This window comes from Pagrus pagrus (assembly GCF_965226575.1).
Source record: "Pagrus pagrus genome assembly, chromosome: 12".
NCBI lineage: Eukaryota > Metazoa > Chordata > Actinopteri > Spariformes > Sparidae > Pagrus > Pagrus pagrus.
This window is the reverse complement of record NC_140196.1, coordinates 12602119-12623209: the sequence shown is the minus strand read 5'-3', so window position 1 is coordinate 12623209 and position 21091 is coordinate 12602119. Positions and strand designations below refer to the sequence as shown.

The following is a 21091-nucleotide window of genomic DNA, read 5'->3' as shown; positions in this document are numbered from 1 at the left end:
ACACTGTAAACTTTGGCACTCTATAGTATAAATAATACATTAAAAGAAAACTAATAAGAAGATGAAATGTACCAGGGTTCAATGTGGACAGATAAAATAAACTTAGGTAAAAACATTAAAATTCTCACAGTCTTAACAGCTTCTTTGTTCTAACTGAGGTTACTGTCTTAATAGGAAGCTCCGTTTCATTTCACTTGTAACCCTGGAAGTGAGGGTTTACCTTTGCAAATTTACACTTAATGTAGAACTTTGCAACAAATATAACAGGATTGATAGAAACAACTGATACTGATATATTGCCTAAATGAGCTTACAAATCCAAAACACACATTTTCCAGTATAAACTCAAAGTTACCTATATTATCCGAAATAAATCTACAAAAATCTCACCAGCAACAGTGTGGTAGATTTATTTATTCATTTATTATATTTAATTTTCATTATACAGACCAAACAAAAAGACAACCACAAACCAACTACCAAACACACATACCCAACATTCAAAAACAAAACAGACAACAACCACAGAAAGCCAGACCAGACAGAGACATATACACCAACGTTTCTGCCTAAACAAAACATATGACAAAGAATGTCCCACCCAGATATCACATAGCAGGGACTTCCACTAAGATCCAGGAGAATTAAAATATCTAATAATTGGGCCTCGGATACTTTCACATTTTTCACAAAACCCATGTGTGTTGCTACGGAGCCTTTCAAGATGTGTCCCTGAGACAAGTTCCCTCATCCATTTAGAAAAACGAGGAGCACTGGTGGCCGTCCATTCCTTCTGTCATTCTCTTTGCCACTTACATACCAAACATAAGAGTCTGCTGGCATGCATGTGGCAGTGAACGAGAGGCTTCAGAACAACCAAACAAGGCAATCAAAGCATCAGGTTCAATATTTAGATAATACATTTTTGCAATAAAAGATGCCTGGTATGGCCTGGAGTACCTTTTGCTATATTGCATCTGTCACAAGTATCAGAACCATTAGGATACTTTTTTAAAATTTTTTAATAAATGTTGCGAATAAACTTGACATTTCAAGATTAACGTTGACCTTTTGATGCTATATCCTTTAGTGGCTGGTTGATGACTTGAATTATGTTAGGTTGGTGATAACTGAACGATGTTGATATAATACACATATCAATTAAGTATGCTGTTGTGTCACTTGGAAAAACTCACCTTAACCATCACACTCCAAGGATAGTAGTAGTAATGGCAGAGACCGTAGGCTCGGGCAACATTTTGACTTTTTCCAAATGATATATTTGATATATTTACCGTCATATTTGAAAACAATAAAACCATTTTTGAGTGTAGTAGGTTCATGCGTCACACTCACACACGTGCTCCAATATTATCGAGCAGTGCATTGTGGGATTTCAAAATGGAGTCCTTGTAGCGGCTGTCAAGAGCGGTGTCCTGTGTTATGTAGCCGACCGCTGCCGTTAGCAGGCGAAATAGCCAGTTGTCTTCACCAGTAACATAGTCCTGTGACATTACACACAATGGGGGTTTGGTGTTTCGCCAGGGGTGCGCTCACGTCCGCCGGTTGTCTCGGAAAATACACCGGTCGGTACTTCTGCGTCACGTTCCTCTCCGGGGGTTCAGCTCCAGCCGGGAACCGTGTCAGGAGGTACAGCCAGGAGCCGGGTAACGGTAGAGATGTCGCGGGACAGTTTGTGTGCTACCACCTGCCTCACAGGACCCTAGTGAAGATCCAGGGAGCAGACACTAGCCCGTTTCTTCAGGGGATCATAACCAATGACATGGGGCTGCTGGAGGAGCCGGGCCAAACAGCCATGTACTCACACATGCTAAATGTACAAGGAAGGACACTGTATGACATCATGTTGTACAGGTACAGTAATACTTCACTATGCCGTTTAAAGCCATGTTCATGTTGTCAGTTAACACCAGGGTGAGGCTGCTTATCTTGTTATGCAGATGCTGGCACAAACTGTACACAAACACACCCCTAGGTTTAACATCTCTTGTTCAGTGCACTTAAAAAATGAAGCCAACTTAAAGGACACTCTAACTTTTAGGTCAGTGAAATGAAAAAGACCTGTTTTACAGGTTTTACAGGTTTCTTTTTTGCAGAAATTGTATTAACTTTTGTAGTAAATTAAAGATGTTAAGCTGTGTCTAAAACTTCTGAAGAAATGTGTCCTCAGTTGTTACCCCATGTTGCAAACCTACATCAACAATCCTCAGTAATACTATGTAACAGATTAAAGGTGCACTATGTAGTTTTGGAGAATAAATTCCAACTACAACGATATATTGCACCTTTAAACCTCACTATGCTTTACAGCCACACATCCCCAAACTGATCCTTTAAACTTTTACCCTTCCTGTGTTAAGCCTCAGCCTGACAGGGGAAAGGGGAAGTGAGATGCTTTCAAAATGCTATTACACCAAGGTTTTAAAACAGTCTTTTTGCATTGTCAGACAAACAGTATGTACATACTCCAGACTCCATGTTCACTTTCAACTAAGCCAACTTAAAGGACAATCAACCTGAAATGAAAACATATTAAAAAGGAAGTGAGATGGTGTCAAAAAGCTATTGTATTAAGGCTTGAAAGCAGTATTTTTCATTGCTAAAATAGCTATTTGTGATTAAGGTACCTAGTCTATACAGATGGTGCGTTTTCTTATTTGCAGGAAACTTGAGCAAAGTCAGATGACAAGTAATTACATTGACAGGAGCAACAATCTTATGTAGAGCAGGAAAAATTGTAGCCCAGTTGGACCCAAAAATATGCTAGATGAACTTTTAAAGGACACATGTACAAATTCAATTCAGTTTCCGCAGATACTGGTTTATTGTAGCTTGTCAGCTTATTTGTTTTCTGAACTTGATTATTATATACTATTATTAACTATATGAATTGTTATATTAATATGTTTTTCCTTGTATGTTGATCTGTTGCCTCTGACATATATAGTAATCTTCCTTGTGAGTTGTAGAGTTGTGTTTATGGACTGGGTAAACTGCAAATGATTTGCCTTTTTGGGGTCAATAAAATTTGAATCTAAAAAGGCACTTGTATGTTTAGTGTGAACTCTACCTGTCAATATACCTTTTTGTCAGTATGCAGATCTTTTGATGAAAATCAAAGGTTCATCTGGAAAATAAACAAAACCATTAACTGAGGTAGACCAGGCAGATTGAGAAAGAATTGCTCAACGTGAAAGTATGTTTGTATGCTTGTGGAGTTAATTGATTTAATAGATTCTATGATTTTATGATGATTTTCTTTTTTTTAATAACTCACTAAACCTGCTGTATTTCCTTTCAGTCTGAAAGAAGCTAATGCAGGACCTGGTGTTTTCCTGGAATGTGACCACACAATTAAAGACTCAATCTTGAGACATTTGAAGGTGTACAAGATCCGCAGAAAGGTCAACATAAGCCCCTGTCCAGAGCTTTCTGTCTGGGCGGTGCTTCCCAAGCAGAAGAATGAAGGTCAAGAGGCCAGTAAACCGGAGCTCTTGTCTCCAGACAAAGCTCTGGTATGGGAGACTGATCCTCGAACTCAGGAAATGGGCTGCAGATTGGTGTTGGACAGTCAAGTAGATCCCTTGGATATCATTGCATCATGTCAGAAAGGTGACACAGAGGAGTATCATCGACATCGATATGCAATAGGTAAGACTAGAACACACGCAGTTCGTATCGAAAGACAAAAGGAGACGAAAAAAAAGGATTTGTATGCACAGTTTTGTTTATCTCCTCTGCTGTCACTGTCTAGGACTTCCTGAGGGAGTGAAGGACCTTCCCCCTGGAGTGGCGCTACCACTTGAGTCAAATCTCGTCTACATGCAGGGCATCAGCTTCAGCAAGGGCTGTTACATTGGCCAGGAGCTCACAGCCAGGACTCATCACACTGGGGTGGTTCGGAAACGCCTGATGCCAGTACACTTGTCAGCTCCAGTCCAAGACCTCGAGGAGGGAGCTGCGCTGCAGACACAGTCGGGCAAGCCAGCTGGGAAGCACCGAGCGGGAGTCGGAGAGCTGGGTCTGAGCCTAATCCGCATGGCTCATGCCAAAGAGGTATTGACGCTCAAATCTTCTGACGACGCCACAGTGACACTTGAGGCCTCTGTGCCAGACTGGTGGCCTGAAGACACCAAAATCAACTGAAGAGGATGTTTCACAGCTCCCTCAAATGTCACATGCATCACATCTGACTTCTCATTGACAGAACCCTCAAGTACAGTATGCTTACATTGTCATTGCTTAGCAGCTGTGTGACACTAATGCATATTTGTTTTTGTTTTGTTTGCAATAAAAAAAACTTTGAGTGATTTTTCCTGAAATTGTAAAGCATTATTTACCACAGAATTATGCTATTTAACAAATCTATTGCCGCACTAGAGAACAGGACAAACCAACTGTGAATGATATTGGTGGTTGTTGAATAAATATGCACAACAGGGACACAAAAACTCAAATCAGCTTGTGTATTTTTTTCTTTATTTATCCATTTTATCTTTCAGTGCAAAAAACAAATTCCAAACATTCACAAGCAACATTTGAGACTGCAGTTCATCTCAAAACAAAAGGCATACAACACCTTTATCATCATCTTTTTTTGCACCTTACAAATTGGCACTTTGCATTCAAGCTATCTCCAGGTGATTATTACATTACTGGGACACCACTGACTGAACAACTTACTCCTGATAAAGGAGATGCTGCCCCCTTGTGGATTGTATGGTGTCCCGAATTTGCTGTAACATGATTTCTGGCTGCAGAGTCAAAGCTGAATGATCGAGGCGCTTAAAGTCTTCGTTGCAGAGAAGGCATTCAATTATGTGGGCCACTCTTTGTAGGTCAAAGGCAGCGTGGTAAGGTCCTAGTGTGGTGAGGGTTTCTGAGAGATGTCGTGGGTAATCGGAGGAATCCCCAGAGGAACACGCATTCAGGAAAGTCATTCGGTTCCCAGCAATGATTTTCAGGAAAGAGGCGAATTCTCCATAGTTGATGCCAGAGCAGGCCTTCATGATGACCTGAAAAGTAAGAAACAGCTATGACTTTACATGTGATGTTTCATACGTTCACAAAGCATCATGTTTCTTTAAAACATGCAGGCTGAACAGTCTTATCACTGAAGTACCTGGCAGTGCTGATGCCATGAGTCCATTGTGTTTCTCCACTCATTTATCTCTTTTTGAACAGATGACAGCTCATTCTGAAGGAACTGCCACATGATGTCTATGTTGCAGCCATTCAACCAGTTATGATTAATAGAGATGGTGTCCTCCTGTAAGACAGTAAGGAGAGAGATTTCCTGTTATAATAAGATTAAAGATTAGAATGTAAGTCATTTGGATTTTTCTCTAACCTTTACAGCTCTTACCAGATTGTAAACTTGATGGTGCCAGCCACTGGGCACGAAAATTATTTCACCTGCCTCTTGAATAATTTCAAGAGGCTGACAAGCTTCTTCGGAGTGTGGGAAAAGGCCTCTGTCTCGAAGTTCAGATGACGTTACATCGTAAGGGAGGTTGCCGTGAGTGTCGCGTAAAAACTCCTCCTGACCTGGAGGGTACAGAAGCCATTTCTTTCTGCCACAAATGTTTGCAGACCAGCTGTAGGAGCGGAACACGTCAGCGTGGAACGGGGTCCTGGTGATGACAAAGTACATCATAATGTATGGAAGATCAAAAACAAAATATTAATGAAAAATATCAACATGACTTTAAATGAAAAACCGAGTTATAATCTGGGTTCTGCAAACATTATATTGAGTTTTCCACACCATGAGCCTTTGGGTCCCATGTAGACAAACCGGTAGTCGTCCACTTCAAGCGTATCCCAGTATTCATTAAGCCAGTCAGAAGAAAAGAAGACTGGTGTGGTGTAAACGTTGTGTTCTGGAAAGTCCCTGTTGAATAATAATATAAAAATCATCATGGGTGGTTATGTATTTAGCATGCTGTGCTGTATGAAATAAAGTACTGTTTAATCAGGATTAACTTATACCTTGACATGTGCCAGTCTTTAAGATAGAGACATCCTTTAGGGGATGAGTGGCCATTCTGGATGTATTCCTTCCAGTAGTGTATAAATTCTTTGAAAGGCATAACTTGTTTAGGGTTCGCATTGTATTCCTTTGCATTGCAGTTTGCAACAGGAACAGGAGTCTCATCTGTAATGAAAAGGAAATAAATTACAGAACATGACAGCAGTCACTGCAGCAGTTGCACAACGATATATAGTAGTTGGTTAAAGGATAAGTACACCCAAAATGAAATATCAGCCGTTATTTACTCACCCTTATGCCAATGGAAAGTACAGGGAAGTTTTGTAGTCCACAAAACATTTCTGGTGCTTAACAGTAAAACAGGATTCCAACACAACTAAAGTACATGGGGACTTGTTTTAAAACTTAACTTAACAAACATAACTTTTCTTCATACAGCTTGTCTGCAGTAATCCAAGTCTCTGGAAGCCTCAAGATCCCAAGTTGATTTAAAAAAACATTCATTACACCCTCACAGCAGCTACAGTCAAGATTTCGGCTAATAAATGTATGTAAAAACACATTTTAAAATCAATTTGGGACCCAGAGACTTGAATTACACCAGATGAGCTGTATAGGTTTTGTTTTGTTTTTTCAGTTGTTTTCTTTTTAGAAGTCCCCATCTTCTTCAGGTGTTTCAGAAAATGTGGTAATGGCTGTTTTGCTGTGAAGCTCAAGAATTCTTTTGTGGATGATGAAACTTCACTCAATGTCCCATGTGCATAGGGGTGTGAGTAGATAATGACTCAATTTTCATTTCTGGGTGAACTCATCCTTCAACACATTAGACATAAAAATATTATTTACCAAACTCTTGCAGCAGCTTCTGGAAATTAGGCTTCCCCTCCTCAGACACCCACTGTTTCCTACACTTCCAGTCCTCTGTAAACCTTCTTGAAAACATACATGGGTGATTGGGAAGCAGGTATTTCTTGAAAAACTTAGAATAGCTCAGCTCCTTGTCGATGTAATCCACAAAATGTGAAGACCAGAACTGTTCATACGACTGTCTGGGTATTTTGACCAGGCTGCAGCAGTTACGGTACGCCTCCCTGTCCATGATGGTAAACAAGACCTCGGCTAGCTTAGCTTAGCTAGCTGTCACCGCTTGGTCAGCAAGAAACGGTGAGGAGAAGCTAGCGAGTCGACTGGTTTGACATTACATAGCGCACATATTTTCAATTTTGCTGGCCAGCTTTGTCTAAACTAGGCTAGAAAACTATAATCATGCTAAAACGTATTTTTTTCTCCTATTTTGACAACGAGTCGCTGCATCTCGAAGATTGCAGGTTATGACTCCTGAACGTCGCACATAAAATATGCGTTATGCGATATGCTGTTTAACTAATTATTATCACTACTGCCTATATCAACGTTTCAATATATTCAATGCTAATCTTGCCGCTATGATAGCTAATTCACAAACCGCCGTCCGAACTAACAATTATTATTTTTTGCAAAACCTTGTCGTGATAGCCTTTTCTGACAGCAGAGTTTTCACGTCGGACAGTAAATACAGCCGGGCTTGTGCGTGACGTCACTTCCGTAATAAACAGCACCGATACTGAGAACAGTATGAGGTAACGTAATGCTCAACCCGGCAAGAAAATGTCGTTTAATGTGCTGTGGGACGAATATAACTTCACAACAAGGCAGTGACACGTGTTTAGAGGGTTTATAACGTTATAATGACGCACTCGTAATGCAGTCAGTTGGATAGAAAGCTGCCAGTGAACGCCTCATCTGAGCTCATCTGCTGCCTGGATCTGTTATTACAGTCTGAAGAAAGTATGTTCGCCACCAGGACAAGGAGATTATGCAGTATAATGTATTTAAGATGTAATTGTAGAATAAAGCTGTGTGTATGTATGGAACATCTGTAATATTGAAGCTTATTTGTCCTTCCAGGTCAATCAGTTAATCTCCTTTCAAAATGAGCCGGGACGTCCCCATTCACAGCTGGCCCGGCTCCTATTACATTAACAGTGAGAAGAAGTGGGAAAATGGCACCCTGTCCCTCACCAGGACTACGGTGCGCTTCGTCTCTAACCAGAGCAAGGAGAGCCTCGCCAGCTTCCGCCTCTCCAGGATCATGGAGATCAAGATGGAGTCGTCCAGCTTCATCTTCAGCACTCTTACTGTGCTTGAAGAGGGCAATGTGAAGCACTGGTTTGGCTCCCTTAAGCCCAACAGGGTGGTGGTTTATAATGTGTTGGAGCATTTCTGGAGAGAACGCCTTCTGTCCCCCAGCTCAGAGGTCCGGGGGGCAGAATGTCAACCCTCTAAAGGCAGGGAGCTGATCAACCTGGTGGCAGGGGCCCAGAGAAGACTAGAGGACACAGGCAGAGTCATCAGCCACCAAGGAGAGCAATTTGATGATATGATGCAGGGACTGGAGAAGATTGACTCTGATCTGGGCGTGGCTGATAAGTAATTATCTAAAATATTTCCTGACTTGCTATGATATTGACTGCTCTAATTAAACAAGCATGATGTATTAGTTAAACAAGTCACACACTCTCATGACTTCTTCCTTCCTCTTTGTCTCCATTGCAGACTTTTGTCAGAGCTGGAGTCTCCCTCCTGGTGGCCTTTTGGTAAACTCCCCTGGAAGGCTCAGCAGGAGGCCAAAGCTGAGGACGCCGCAAGGGCTGCAGTTGCAGCCGCTGCTGCGGCTAGCAAAGGGTCCAGTAGAAGTAGGGTGATCGCAAGCATTCCAGCTGTAGTGACCAAAGGTGGGGACTCAGACTTAAAACCCGGATGCTTGTTGGTGCTGGTGTCCTCGCTGGAGGTGCGAGACACAAACTGCCAACTCCTTCATCGCTTCGAACGGAATGAAATCGACGAAATCAGAGTGCACAGTCCTTATGAGATCACTGTTAGACAACGGTTTATTGGGAAGCCAGATATATGCTACAGGTTCCTGTCTGCCAAGATGCCAGAGGCTATGTCAGTGTTAGAGATGCAGTACAAGAAGAAGGTGGAGTTCACTAGTGAATACACCGCTTTCAGGGCAACTCCAGTTTCATCTCCATGTGACACAGAAGGGCGAAGCTGGAATGAAGGTAAGGAACAGATCATATCAATAAAGTCTTCCTTATTTCAGTTTCCATGTCTTGTATAAAATTGACCACTAAGTGGCAGTAAAGCTCTATGTTTCCACCTCAGTATAATTATAGGTGTAGCCACATGTCAAAACATTTCATCCACATGACTTCTGTACACAGTTATTGGTGTCTCTCCTTGACAGAAATGTGTTTTGATGAGTCACTTCATCCTGATTGCCTCAGTCGCTTTGAGTTTACTGTCTGGTTTCCTCGTAAACAACATATGCACTCTGCACTTTTTCACCATCTCCACCCATGGAGTCAGGTTTGCAGCAGGGGTGCCAAGAGACAGAGCTGCCACTGGAGGTCCCAGCAGGAGATCTGTCCCAGTTGCAGGTGCAAGTCCTCCAGCCATGTGTCAGCGAGGCTGAGGCCCAGGAACTCAAACAGGTGAGAACTGTATGAATCTATGACGTCCACCAATGTGGCATTTATGATTTTCATATTTGTTATATATTTATATATGTTATTGTAAAAAACGCTTTGGTTTTAGTAACATGTATTTTGATAGTTCCATTCCCAACCACAATTCACCATAATGATTTTAATTTTTTATCCTGTATATTTAAAATGTTATTCAGTGAGACCACAAACCAAAGTCCATCCTGGTTTTAAGAGAGGGAAAGAAACCTGTTCTGTCATTTGGTCAGACTTTACAACGTCTTTCCATTCAGAAGCTCGCAACACTGAGAAATGTTACAGACATGGTCTGTGGTGGCAAGACCTACACAGTGACGCAAATCCAAACCTCTGATTCAGACAATTATTTTGTATGTGACACACTATTCCAGGTAAGATTTTGAATGTTAAATCATTTCAGGAGACTACTTGTTTTCATTTCAACATATAGATACACATCATATACAGTATTTAGACTAATGAATGGATGTAGACTTATATTAAAGCTTTTTGATGTAGGTTCCAGACAATAACGTGAACTTCTTCAATACAGAAGGTACAAAATCATCATTGCAATCACTGATACGAAGGTGGGACATATCAGGGAGAATGCCAGTTAGAACTGTAGGAGCCATGTGCTTTTGTTTCTGTTGTAGAAACAAGAGTGTTGTTTTCTGGAAGTGTTATTTCATTTGTTTTCAGGTCTTTACACTTGACTTATACTGCTTTCTTTTGGTCTTGTTGATACGGCACTACTTTAATTCGGATTTTAAACGTGTTTTTTAAGAATTGTGATGAAGTGAATGTAAATATATAATAAAAAAATGTTAAAAATACATTTGCAACTGCTATCTAATTGACAAAATATAAAAGTATTCTAAACAACTTCAAACTAATCTTTGGTGTTTCAATAGTGCCACTTTGCTAAGCTAACCATATAGTAGGCCAGCCAATTTATCTGTCAGGCTATAAGCACTTTGTTGTTGAATGGCTCTGATTGAAAATAATTTCCGAAAGCATAATAATGAAACTAACAAACTAACTAGTTATGGCTGACAAATACCGGGCACTTCCTTATATGACCCACCTTTGTTGCAGTGTTATCCACTGTGGTTTTGTTACATAAAAGCCTACTTCATGGTACATTGTTTTGGCTTCCCACTGCATAAATCATATCTCAAACGAGGCATGGGTAACACTGTATACCTAATATTTAATTATTGTGTGTAATAACAATGTGCAGTGTTCCACTGTTTTTTTTTTGTCTGTATAATCATTTTTCAAACACATTTATCATCGCAGTTACAGAATTGTGCCAGTCATACAGGTCGGCTCGTCTATTGTGTTTATAAATGGCGTATTGTCTGCAGCTGATAATGCTTCAAACTTCAAAGGCTGCCAATTTGGACTTAATGCTACACTGCTGAACACACCCTACTCCGAATGTAATTCATGTCCAGATTACAATCTACAGTGGGGCAACTTCCACAGACAGTCACTCAGTTTCATGTCCTGCCCTAAGTGCTTTAGCAAATATTCCCCTTTGTCCAAGCATTTTTATACAAGTATTATCGTCTGAGGCTGGAAATTCCTGCTTGTCAACAGTGCAAACACATAAGAACGATGAAGCATTTTTTTAGATTTCATTTACTGTTTTTCTCTGTTAACACACAGTCCTGAAATCACCCAACTCACACACAAGACACTCAGCATTTTAGCTCATGTATTTTTCCATTAGGTCTAGCCTAAATGTTTAATTTTAGGGGTTTTCTACATGACTTAAGTCCTCAAACCATCGCATAAGCAGCAGCTAAAAATATTCATTTTCTGTGTTTTTCTATGACACACCAAACTCCTGCGAATGTTAACTGCAAGGTGTGATTCGGTCATGTTCTCCTAGATGAAATTGTAAAGTCGCAGACCCGAGTGAGTGAATACAGTTGTTCCACGGTGTGTATTGACATACTATCTGTTTTTCAAACTGCTGTCTGGAACTGTTTCTGCGCTCAGCTGCAATGTCCAGTGAAAACTGACATAATGTCCGTGTGTGTGTGTGAGAGAGAGAAAGCGCACGTGTAGCATAACATAATATTAGTTTAGAAACCATGGTGGTGGGGTTTGGAGGAGTGTTTATTAGGTTTTGCTTGGCACATTGTCGTATATTTAAGTTGTTCCATCAACCATAACATACACAGTTGTTGGACTACGGAGATGTAGTCACAGTAACCCACAGAGAGCAGAAAACAGTATTGTATGATATCAGTGATCCCAGGAGATAAGCCAAGACTTCATATGCTGCATAATATGAGCTATTATCATATCTGCCACGTGAGCAGCTGTTATTGAATCACGGTTGGTGTTGAATTGTAAAGTTTGCAGATGTTGAGCAGCAGACGATTGTCTTTTTGTCAAAGGGAGAATAAAACTGAATTAAATGAAAATTTCACTGTCATCTACTCCTCGTTCTCTGTTCTCACTAACACACTCTCTTTCTAACTCCCTGACCCCGTCTTTACACCTCTCCACATATGGTCCATATGTTCCACCCTGCAACTGCTTACAAATTTTTCTATACATTTCAGTATTTAATCTTCTTTTATTTGTGTCTTGCTCCTCAGTTGTACGTGCGCACTGAGGGCCGGTGTCTAATTACTTAAACAAATGAGTGTGTGTGTGAGTATTGGATTGTGTTCGTTTGCAGATGCTGATGCAGCTGAAGAACCTCGCCCTGGAGGCAGAGACGGAGCTGGAAAGACAGGATGAAGTTCTGGACGTCCTGACAAGCTCCACTGACCGATCCACCATGCACATAGAGAAGCACACCTGCCGCATGAAGAGACTGCTGTAGCTGTGTCCGTCCAGCAGACACGATGCTGTCAACACGTCCTCCCTGAGAAATGCACTGTAAGTTTCCTTATTGTCCTCATAGGATTGGAGCAGTGTGAGAACACTGGAATAGAGTAGTAGGGGTTGCATTTAGGGTTCAAGTGTCAGTGATCTCTGGGAAGTGCATTTCCACATATATTTATGAAAATCAACATATTTATAAATTTGTTCTAAACAATGGTTCTTTCCTTTAAACAGTCATTTTTCTTTATATTTTATTCTTTTATTTGAAACAATTCAGACATGTGTGACTGAGATAAACGACCCCTCTGAAGGTGAGCCCTGCAGCACCGAGCAGTTGTGGCTAGCGTTGTTAGCATTACATTTGTCTTCGATGGTATAAGCACAGCTGACATTTTGAACGCACATTTTCTTGTATTTCATGTTCTTATTTTTTTGGAGTTGCAATGTGGAAATAATATACTTGGTTCAAATTATGTGGAAAGAAAGAAGGGAAAAATTAGATGGGCACCTGATTACCCGATTGCTCAGCTCAACTGACTGAAGGGAACCACACGGGTGTTCATGGTGGGAAGCCGGTGCGGGATCATGTTAATGTTGCAATTGTACGGTAGCCGCACCGATTTCACAGTATACGGTATGACACAATTCTCATCATTATCAGTGACGATGACAAAGGTTTTGTTTCTTTGTTTGATTGTGTTTAGTTTTTTTTTTTTTTTTTTTATGTTAATGTGATTTGTTGTTTTTTTTCAAATAACACTAATACAGTAGAATCCAATACCATAGATAAGTATATGTAAACAGTATGATAACTGTCAATTTTCTGTATATTGCTGCAACCCCAGATCACGTCCTTGTCTGTGCACTTGTGACTCCCACTGATTGGTCCTGGCAACTGACTGAGATTTGGGGGAATAGCATGAATCCTTGCTGCATGTCATGCCTGCCTATTAAAGCAGGCAGATGGAAAAAAAAATAAGATGCTGACTCTTTAAGTACCGGAGGAGACACGCGTGGCAGTTTTTAAGTGCAAAATGGATACTGGAAAAGCGAAAAAGAAAATAATTATTCTATTCTCTCTGCACACACAAATTTAAAACAAACAGCATGTTGTTTCTAAATGTTCAATTTGCAAGACAGATGTTGTGAAATAACACAAATTTGTAAGAGTGAAGGACATCACTGATATGATCCTCTACAGCCCAGTTGCCAGTATAAAATGTTGGCATTCTACATTTCTGCAAACAACAGAAACGTTAAGTTTGTACTTTTCCATACATAACATATTAACATTTCTACAATTCAGAATACATTCATATGAGCAGAGTTCCTTATGAGGAGGAGAGAATGGCGGTAGCGTAACACCTGGCTGAGATGGCTGCCAGGCGAAAAAACACTTCTGGCAAAAATTAAGGTTGTTGGTTTTTTTTTTAGCCATGTTTGTTGCAACAAATGGCACCTAACCAGACCTTAAACACAGCATTGTCACAACATAAAATTGAAAATTGAACATAAAGAAACGTAAAGTTTCAACATATCTGTGGTTTGCAGAAAAATGCATTGCCAACTTTAACTCTGGCAATTTGGGTTGTGTCAGTAAGGTCAAATGGTTTTCCAGTAAAATAATATGCAAGTAATAGGCTGACAGATAAAGTTTTCCAGTGTCATCACAGTATTGTCTGTGTTTGTGACGATGTACTGCCATTCCTCCTTTTAAAAAACATTTCTGTCCTGATGATTTCTCTCTCCAGTCCTAACTGTCACTTATCCTCTCTGGACACGGTTTCCCTGTGGCTTAATGTTGCATGTCTAAATATTACAGCTTTGTAATGCATCAAGTGAAATATCCCATATATATGTACATATATATAGCAGAAGACTGTACATGTGTAACTAAATTCTGATGATAGACCCTCTCTGTTTTTACATATTATATAGGTCCACATCTACTCTATATGTCTCGCTAAAGATTGGTACTATTCTACATCTGTATTATCTGTAAATGATTGAAAAATGTATTGTAATTCTGTGATTTTGTTGTGGTTTGTTATCGTGGTGAATTTGCAATTCACTGAAATATCTTTACCGTGTTTTAAAAACAGTCTTCTTTTTGTTGATGGTAACAAATTTATCTTGACACTGGATATACTGTAACTAAATGATTAGCTCTATATATAACCCGGAAAAGTACATCTGCACATTTCTTATAGCAAACAATAAATCAATAAATGAAGCAACTCACCTGGCATTGTAGGTTTTGGAATGAATTTCTTTTTATTGGCTTAGAAGTCATCATTGAAAGTCCGTAATTATTTATGATTTGCTGTAAAATGCAATAAAATTCTCAAATGATCGTAAACTTGGATCAGTAGTTTGTTCAGAAAAAAACGCTTTGTTTGATATTAACAATAGTAAAAAAAGATGTGTACGTAAAAGGTGTCAGGCACAGTGATGATACCACAGCTGCCACAAGAGCATTTTAGTGTCTTTGAATTGTTATGGTTCACTTCCAGTTGCCGCTGTTTTTAACAAAAAAGCCCTTAGGAATGCACTGTGAACAAACTTCTCAGCACCAAACGACAGACAGACAAAGTGAGTGACCGACTGGTGAACATGGTGGAGCATTTCACAGATAAAGACCTGTATATTTTCTTTGGTAGGTGGATGGTGGTTGGTGGAGACCAAAACAGAGCTAAAAGGAGAGTGGAAATTGAGCTCCAAGTGAATTGTGGCTCAATATTAACAATGACAGAGTTTGTAACAATGTTTCTCTATAATACTCTAATGTATTTTAAAGAGTATGCTTGTCCCCTGAACCTAACAACATCAACTATGAACTAAAAGATACAACCTTCATTCTATGACACATTGTGAAATAGGTGCTATTTTCACCCCGTTTATGTTGGTTTGCAGATAAATCTTCATCAGGCATCTATACATAATCCTCAACTATATGTTGGGAACATGTGGATCTCACTAGTTGGGAATTTTTAGCTTTTGCTAACAGTTGGATATGGGTTTTTATCATCCTTTTAACAGCAGTCAAGTGTCTAGGAAAGGTTCTAAACAACCAACTGACTGAAATCAGCAGAAAACTTGAGAAATGTATCCTGGCATAAAATGGCCATTAAAGCCAAAGAAACACCATGATTTCAAGAAAAACTTCAACAGGAATACACTCCATATTTTACTTTAATTGCTGTCAGAATTATTGGAAAAACAATGTTCCAACTGAAACTTCACACGAATGCCTTCTCAAGTTGGAACAACCACTCAAAAGTCAAGAAAGTTTTGGTACACGATCTGCCGAGTTGACGTCGTATGACGCTGAAATATGGCGGAAGAAAGTAAACATTGGGTTCTTGGTCAGAAACTTTTACCAAAGTCATATATTGTATTCCCTGTATCCTTTCCTTTGCGCCTCTTTGTCACTCAAATACTGGAAACAGCTGTCAACGTGTTGTTTAAACGCTCAGCAATAAAATGCAAAACAACTTCTTTTTGGCATCCAAGTTGCTCCCACCTTCCGACGTGACGTACATGAACACCCCAAAGTCACAAGAACGACTTCCCAATGCAGCATATGATGAAGACCCACATGACATCAAAACATTAGTCCATTAATAAAGTTTGTTGCCTTGGATCGTGCGATCCAGTATACTCTGAGGGCACCAGACAGGCTTCCAACTCCATGTGAAGCGGTTGAAGCGTGTTTAACTTCTTACTTCAAACAATATATTAATTGGGAAGAAAATTTGTTTTCATTAGTTTGGCAGTGAAATGAGCCTCCCCAATCCTAACCAGGCTGCACTTCCTAACAAACAGTCAACAGGCATCTCCCCTCACAGTCGGCTCCCTTGTGACAAATTGCAAGACAGAATATCAAAACACGTGCAAATTCGAAACGGATGTTAATTACTGTTTCAGCCGCTGCGCATGCTGTTGTGTGGAAACGGCTTGCTTTATATGCTCTACTATTATAACATCCTGTTGGCACCAGGACTGTTGGCATCGGCTGACCACCCCCGTCGGGCCGCTTTCACCGAAAGGGGGGACTACTTCATGTCAACAGCGGACCAGATTTGATTTGGCAAGTGGCTGAGCACTCAATTATGAATCAGGAAGACGCCTTACACACAGAGGGGTTTGAAAGGAGACCGACAGCCTCACTCAACAGTCTGGTCCCAGTTAGCATGAACTTATCACTTCTATTAAACAAAGCCCACCATGAAAGATGTGAGACTGAAAGCACGAGCACATGGTAACACTAAAGGGACGCCTAGTTATGACATTATGAAAAGTTCTTCCAGCACGGTTGAAACTGTTTTCACTGTGGACTGTTTATTTCTGTTGATTTGAGTGATAAACAGTTAGATTTTGGAAGTCCCAAACTCCAGAAGCACACCACATGGTTATGTGAATTCCAACCCTTAAAAAAGGTTAGGGAAATAGAGCACACACTGGCGTGGTTTTGAAGCAGCCTTGCAATACGAGGAAGTGGTGGCGGTCTCGTCTGACCACAGATACATGAGATCCGGCTTTGCCTTCCTAACGGATGGTATGGAGACACAAGGGATTTTGCTGGCCTTGACTTCCAAGTCTGTTTACTTGATAGTTCTGCGGCGAGCGCTCTCATTCGAGGAGCGTGTCTCCATTGATGGCCAATCAATCAACTCTGGCTGGGAAAAAAGCAGCCCAAGTTTGTGGGCTACGAGGGCACATGTGTGTTGCACTGCAGTCCAAAATATGGAGCCATGTGACTGCAGTACAAATAGACTGGAGTCACTGTCCACAGGAATAATTTTCTATCTTCACTCAATCACTCATTCACTCACTTCTATTTCTTGTTATATTTGTTTAAATAATGCATCAATTCCCTTTCAAAGTCATGCTTTTATTTTGATGATGTATGTGTATGTAGCATCGTACATCAATTACACACATGAGTAATTGTTGATGTTGAGCAGACCAGGAATATATTAGCAGAATATTCAGAGATTTAACTTCCATTACACGATTAGACTATGGCTCAGTCTAATGGCCTGATTTTTGACTCACGTCCTGGCCGGCTTCTCACTCGTGCAGGTGTTGCTGGGTTTCCTTTTGCTGAGGGAGTTTCTGGTTTCAGGAAATCAGGCCTGTTGGTTAATGTTAGAACTGGGAGAAAACGTTCCTGGAAGGAAGGTGCTTGAGTCCAACCAGGGGGTGTCTGCAGCAGAAACTGATATGACACTCGGCATCAACATCTTCGTCTCGTCTCTGGCTATCAGCGTGGTAACATTTTCTCACATTATTCCACAGACATAAGTAAACCTGTGGATTTACATTTCACTCTATTTCCTGTGAATATACATTCTTTGCTCATACATTGTTTGGATTCGGATCCTTCTTTGGTTTAGTCAAACCATAAATATGCTCTGCGTGGCTGTTAATATGGTACTTTCCCAGATGCTGAGCTGCATGATGATATCATGTGCTCTTGCACTTATTGTTATGTTTTCCTTGGTCTTTGAGGCGCTCTTTGGTTTTCTGGCTTGTGTTTCACAAACTTTTCTCATTTCTATGCGACATAGTTAACAGCTAGGCAGCCAAAACAAACTTGGCTGTGGTTTTATACAGTAGTATCAGTCTCAAATCAAGTCCAGGTGAAATCCCACATTACAACCTACCTGAACTCTGCTGAAGCGCTTGCCTCTCTCACATAAACATTTTGTTACGTGCTACTATGCTTAGTATTATTACTTTTTCAGAAATAATAAGTACTTTGATTTAAATCATTTGACACGTGCAAGTGTAAGTAAAGGTTCATCAGAAAACATATAATTCTAGTCATGTTTACATTGTACTGTATAGGGCATTTGTCTTAAATCAGCTCTCTTGTCCTGTAACTTTACACCATGACACCCACCAAAACACAGCATTGTCTAACTTGTTTAAAGGTGCAGTACGTAAGAATTGGCTACCTGTCAAATTCAGACAAATAGAGGTCAGCATATCACCTGAATAACCACTAACTGCTGCTAACTGTAGCTGTTGTTAGCTAGTAGGCTCAATTAACCATGCAGTTAGCGGTCATATTGGCTGACTCTGCCCAGACTGGGAACTCGGGGTACAAGGGGAGTGTTGGTGTTGTTCATCATCATCATTTCACAGTTTAAAACAATTAAATGCGTTACAAACCATTTATTAAGCAACTGTTTTTTGTAAAGTTGCAACTGATGTTTATAATACTGAGTAAAGGGTTAATAAATACTGTGTAGTGCATCTAAAAACATTGTTTGGATGGCCATTATAAGAATGTTTATAAACTTTTAAAATTGCTTAATAAAAGGTTTATAAAGCATTTCATTGTTTGTTAACAGTGAAATAACTATTAACCAGAGTTACTAACTATGACTTTATCTATTAATGATGGTTATTATAAAGTGTTACCACTATTTTAATAAAATCGCGCATTGGATTCAGTAGAGGGCAGCAGTGAGTTGCTGATTGTGCGTTTCAAGTCATTACCTACAAAAATGATTTGCATCATGACCTTTGACATTATGTGGGGTCAGTTGGGGTATTGTGCTGTCTACAGGGTATGGCGCACACATGTGAATGCTTGTCTCTATGCATATTTGAAGGGGCTAACATCCAAAACATTTTCTCCAAAAACAATTTTCTCTGTTTCCTCCTTTTCATTTGATTCATATTTGATCCTAGTGGTTAAAACTAATGGCTGCTCTGCGCAGTAACAGTTACCAATAACAGAAATGTCTCTGCGGGTCTTGTGTATTTTCTTTGGGAACCCGTTTTTTTAAAAATGCTTCCTACTTTTTTACACAAGGTGAATAGTAAGAAAACAATAGTCCTGAGTCGCAACATTGGCACATGCGAGGAGTCCTTTTTGTGATGACTGGATTATGTATTCATTAAAACCCCATCTATACCGCTCCACAAACAGGTTGTCAGGCCCTGAGCCAGCTCACACTGCATCAGTACTTTTACAAGCGGGCCCCCCAGAAACCTCCAGCGAGTCTGTTTTTAGTGGCTCTTACTGCAAATGGAAACACTTAGCTCCCACAATAAATTACCCACCCGACTGATGCCACACTGTATGGACCCCCAGCTAGTCTCAGACAGACTATGGATTTATATTTCAACATTAAATCCTCTTGGAATCTGGTATGTTATAGTGACTTTGGGTCACATGAGCTGACAAGAGGACGGGAAAAAAGAATTAATCACGCGAAGGCTGATGTACTTGCGTGCAGCCTGCAGGGCCGGCGGTTTGATTAAAGTTAAGGATGTGTCCCCCCCTCACCTCGCTGGGGTTGACACTGGGGTCATTTCAGGATAAAAATAGACTTTCTTGGTTACTTATTTTCGCCGATAAGTAAATAGCCATTAGTGCAGCAGGCCAGTGATCTCAAGGGCAACACTAGTGTTCAGTCTAAACTATTGTTTATCCTGCGGCCGGATGATTAAAAGAGACAACGGGGTACAGCAGGCCCTGCTGTTATATAGAGCATCCCCAGCAAAAACAGTAATGATGGTGCTCCTGTGAACACAGTCCAGTGGGGTCAAGTTCAGACACTGTGAAAACATACTTTAAAGCACTTGACTTAAACTTCTGTATTAAATGTCGAGGTGTGTTAGGAAATAAGAGCAGCGTTTAGGACCCTTGCTAAGACTGCCCGTGAAATAATCCTAATTATCATTCCAGCAGACTAAAGTGTTTGACCACCTAGTGATGTAATTGCAGCTGACCAAATAGATTGTTGTTGAAATATTGCCCCGCTGTTATAGCTACGTTGTGACAGCGTTGTGTGTTCACCGAGGGCCGGCGCAACCATAACAAACACAGCTGAATCTGGGGTTTACATTTCAGCAGGATGACGGCGCACGCAGCGTCTGGGTGGAACTTGGGAAAAGGAGCCTGGGCCGGCAGCCTCGTCTGGCTCCCTGCCAGCATGGTAAGAACAGCCTTGACAGTGGGACCTGTGAAGTCATTGTCCAGATGCACCAGTTTATGAATGCGAATGAATGAATGGACAGCAGTGGTTGTAATGGTGATACTTTGGACAAAGTTGGTAAAGCCATGGCAGGACATTAGATCGGGCCTGTGATGAGGGTGTGGACCATCAAGATTGTGACGTGTTCTTTCGAAGAACTTCCAAAAGGAAGCCGCCAGTCTAATACCATGGGCTGCGACTTTTGAAGTCCAAACAACCACAAATGGAGAGAATAATTGTAGCCATCTTTGGCCTGAGAATGGGTTTGATTTAGAAACAAAGTGAAACTTCTGTAAACGCTCTCTGTCCAGCAGTTAAAGCTTATCCTCTGTTCTTTAAAACAAATGAGCCTTAAAAATATTTGCCTGTTTTTACTCGACTGTCTGTTGAAAGATCTTGCCTCTTTAAATTCTTCCACTTCATCGCAGATCGGAGATGAAAAGTTAACAACGTAGCCAAAGAGCATGCCCATAAGCTCATTCTCTCTTCTTTTTGTGGGTTTATTTCCATAACTGCAAGGAATTTTTGGACAACACCTATTTTGTGGAAACTCCTTCCGCAATCCCAAATGGTTGTCCACGTAACCTCAGGGGAGCAGCCAGCAACTATGTAATTGGAGAAGATTGAGTACACACAGAGAGACCATAGCCTGGTGAGCTATTGAGAAGCTGAAACAAAGATTACCA

At 40.5% G+C, this 21091-nt stretch overlaps 3 protein-coding genes across 4 annotated transcripts; 2 read left to right on the top strand and 1 right to left on the bottom strand.

The window, feature by feature from the left end:
- Window positions 1–1399: 1399 nt before the first annotated feature.
- iba57 (iron-sulfur cluster assembly factor IBA57) lies at window positions 1400–4472 on the top strand. The gene is made up of 3 exons (XM_084369616.1): window positions 1400–1875; window positions 3323–3672; window positions 3776–4472. The coding sequence occupies exons 1-3, from the start codon at window positions 1523–1525 to the stop codon at window positions 4165–4167; spliced, it is 1095 nt and encodes a 364-aa protein (XP_084225742.1). The 5' UTR covers window positions 1400–1522; the 3' UTR covers window positions 4168–4472.
- A 6-nt stretch (window positions 4473–4478) lies between these two features.
- On the bottom strand, window positions 4479–7536 carry jmjd4 (jumonji domain containing 4). The gene is made up of 6 exons (XM_084369613.1): window positions 6860–7536; window positions 6013–6178; window positions 5789–5914; window positions 5387–5654; window positions 5144–5290; window positions 4479–5036 (listed from the first exon to the last, which is right to left on the bottom strand). The coding sequence occupies exons 1-6, from the start codon at window positions 7110–7112 to the stop codon at window positions 4701–4703; spliced, it is 1296 nt and encodes a 431-aa protein (XP_084225739.1). The 5' UTR covers window positions 7113–7536; the 3' UTR covers window positions 4479–4700.
- snap47 (synaptosome associated protein 47) lies at window positions 7005–14761 on the top strand. 2 transcript variants are annotated; one of them, XM_084369615.1, is made up of 5 exons: window positions 7005–7094; window positions 7961–8482; window positions 8609–9117; window positions 9425–9549; window positions 12260–14761. In XM_084369615.1, the coding sequence occupies exons 2-5, from the start codon at window positions 7986–7988 to the stop codon at window positions 12404–12406; spliced, it is 1278 nt and encodes a 425-aa protein (XP_084225741.1). In that variant the 5' UTR covers window positions 7005–7094; window positions 7961–7985; the 3' UTR covers window positions 12407–14761. The 2 variants fall into 2 exon arrangements, with proteins under 2 accessions (XP_084225741.1, XP_084225740.1); XM_084369614.1 differs by lacking the exon at window positions 7005–7094 and adding an exon at window positions 7605–7840.
- The last annotated feature ends 6330 nt before the right edge of the window (window positions 14762–21091 follow it).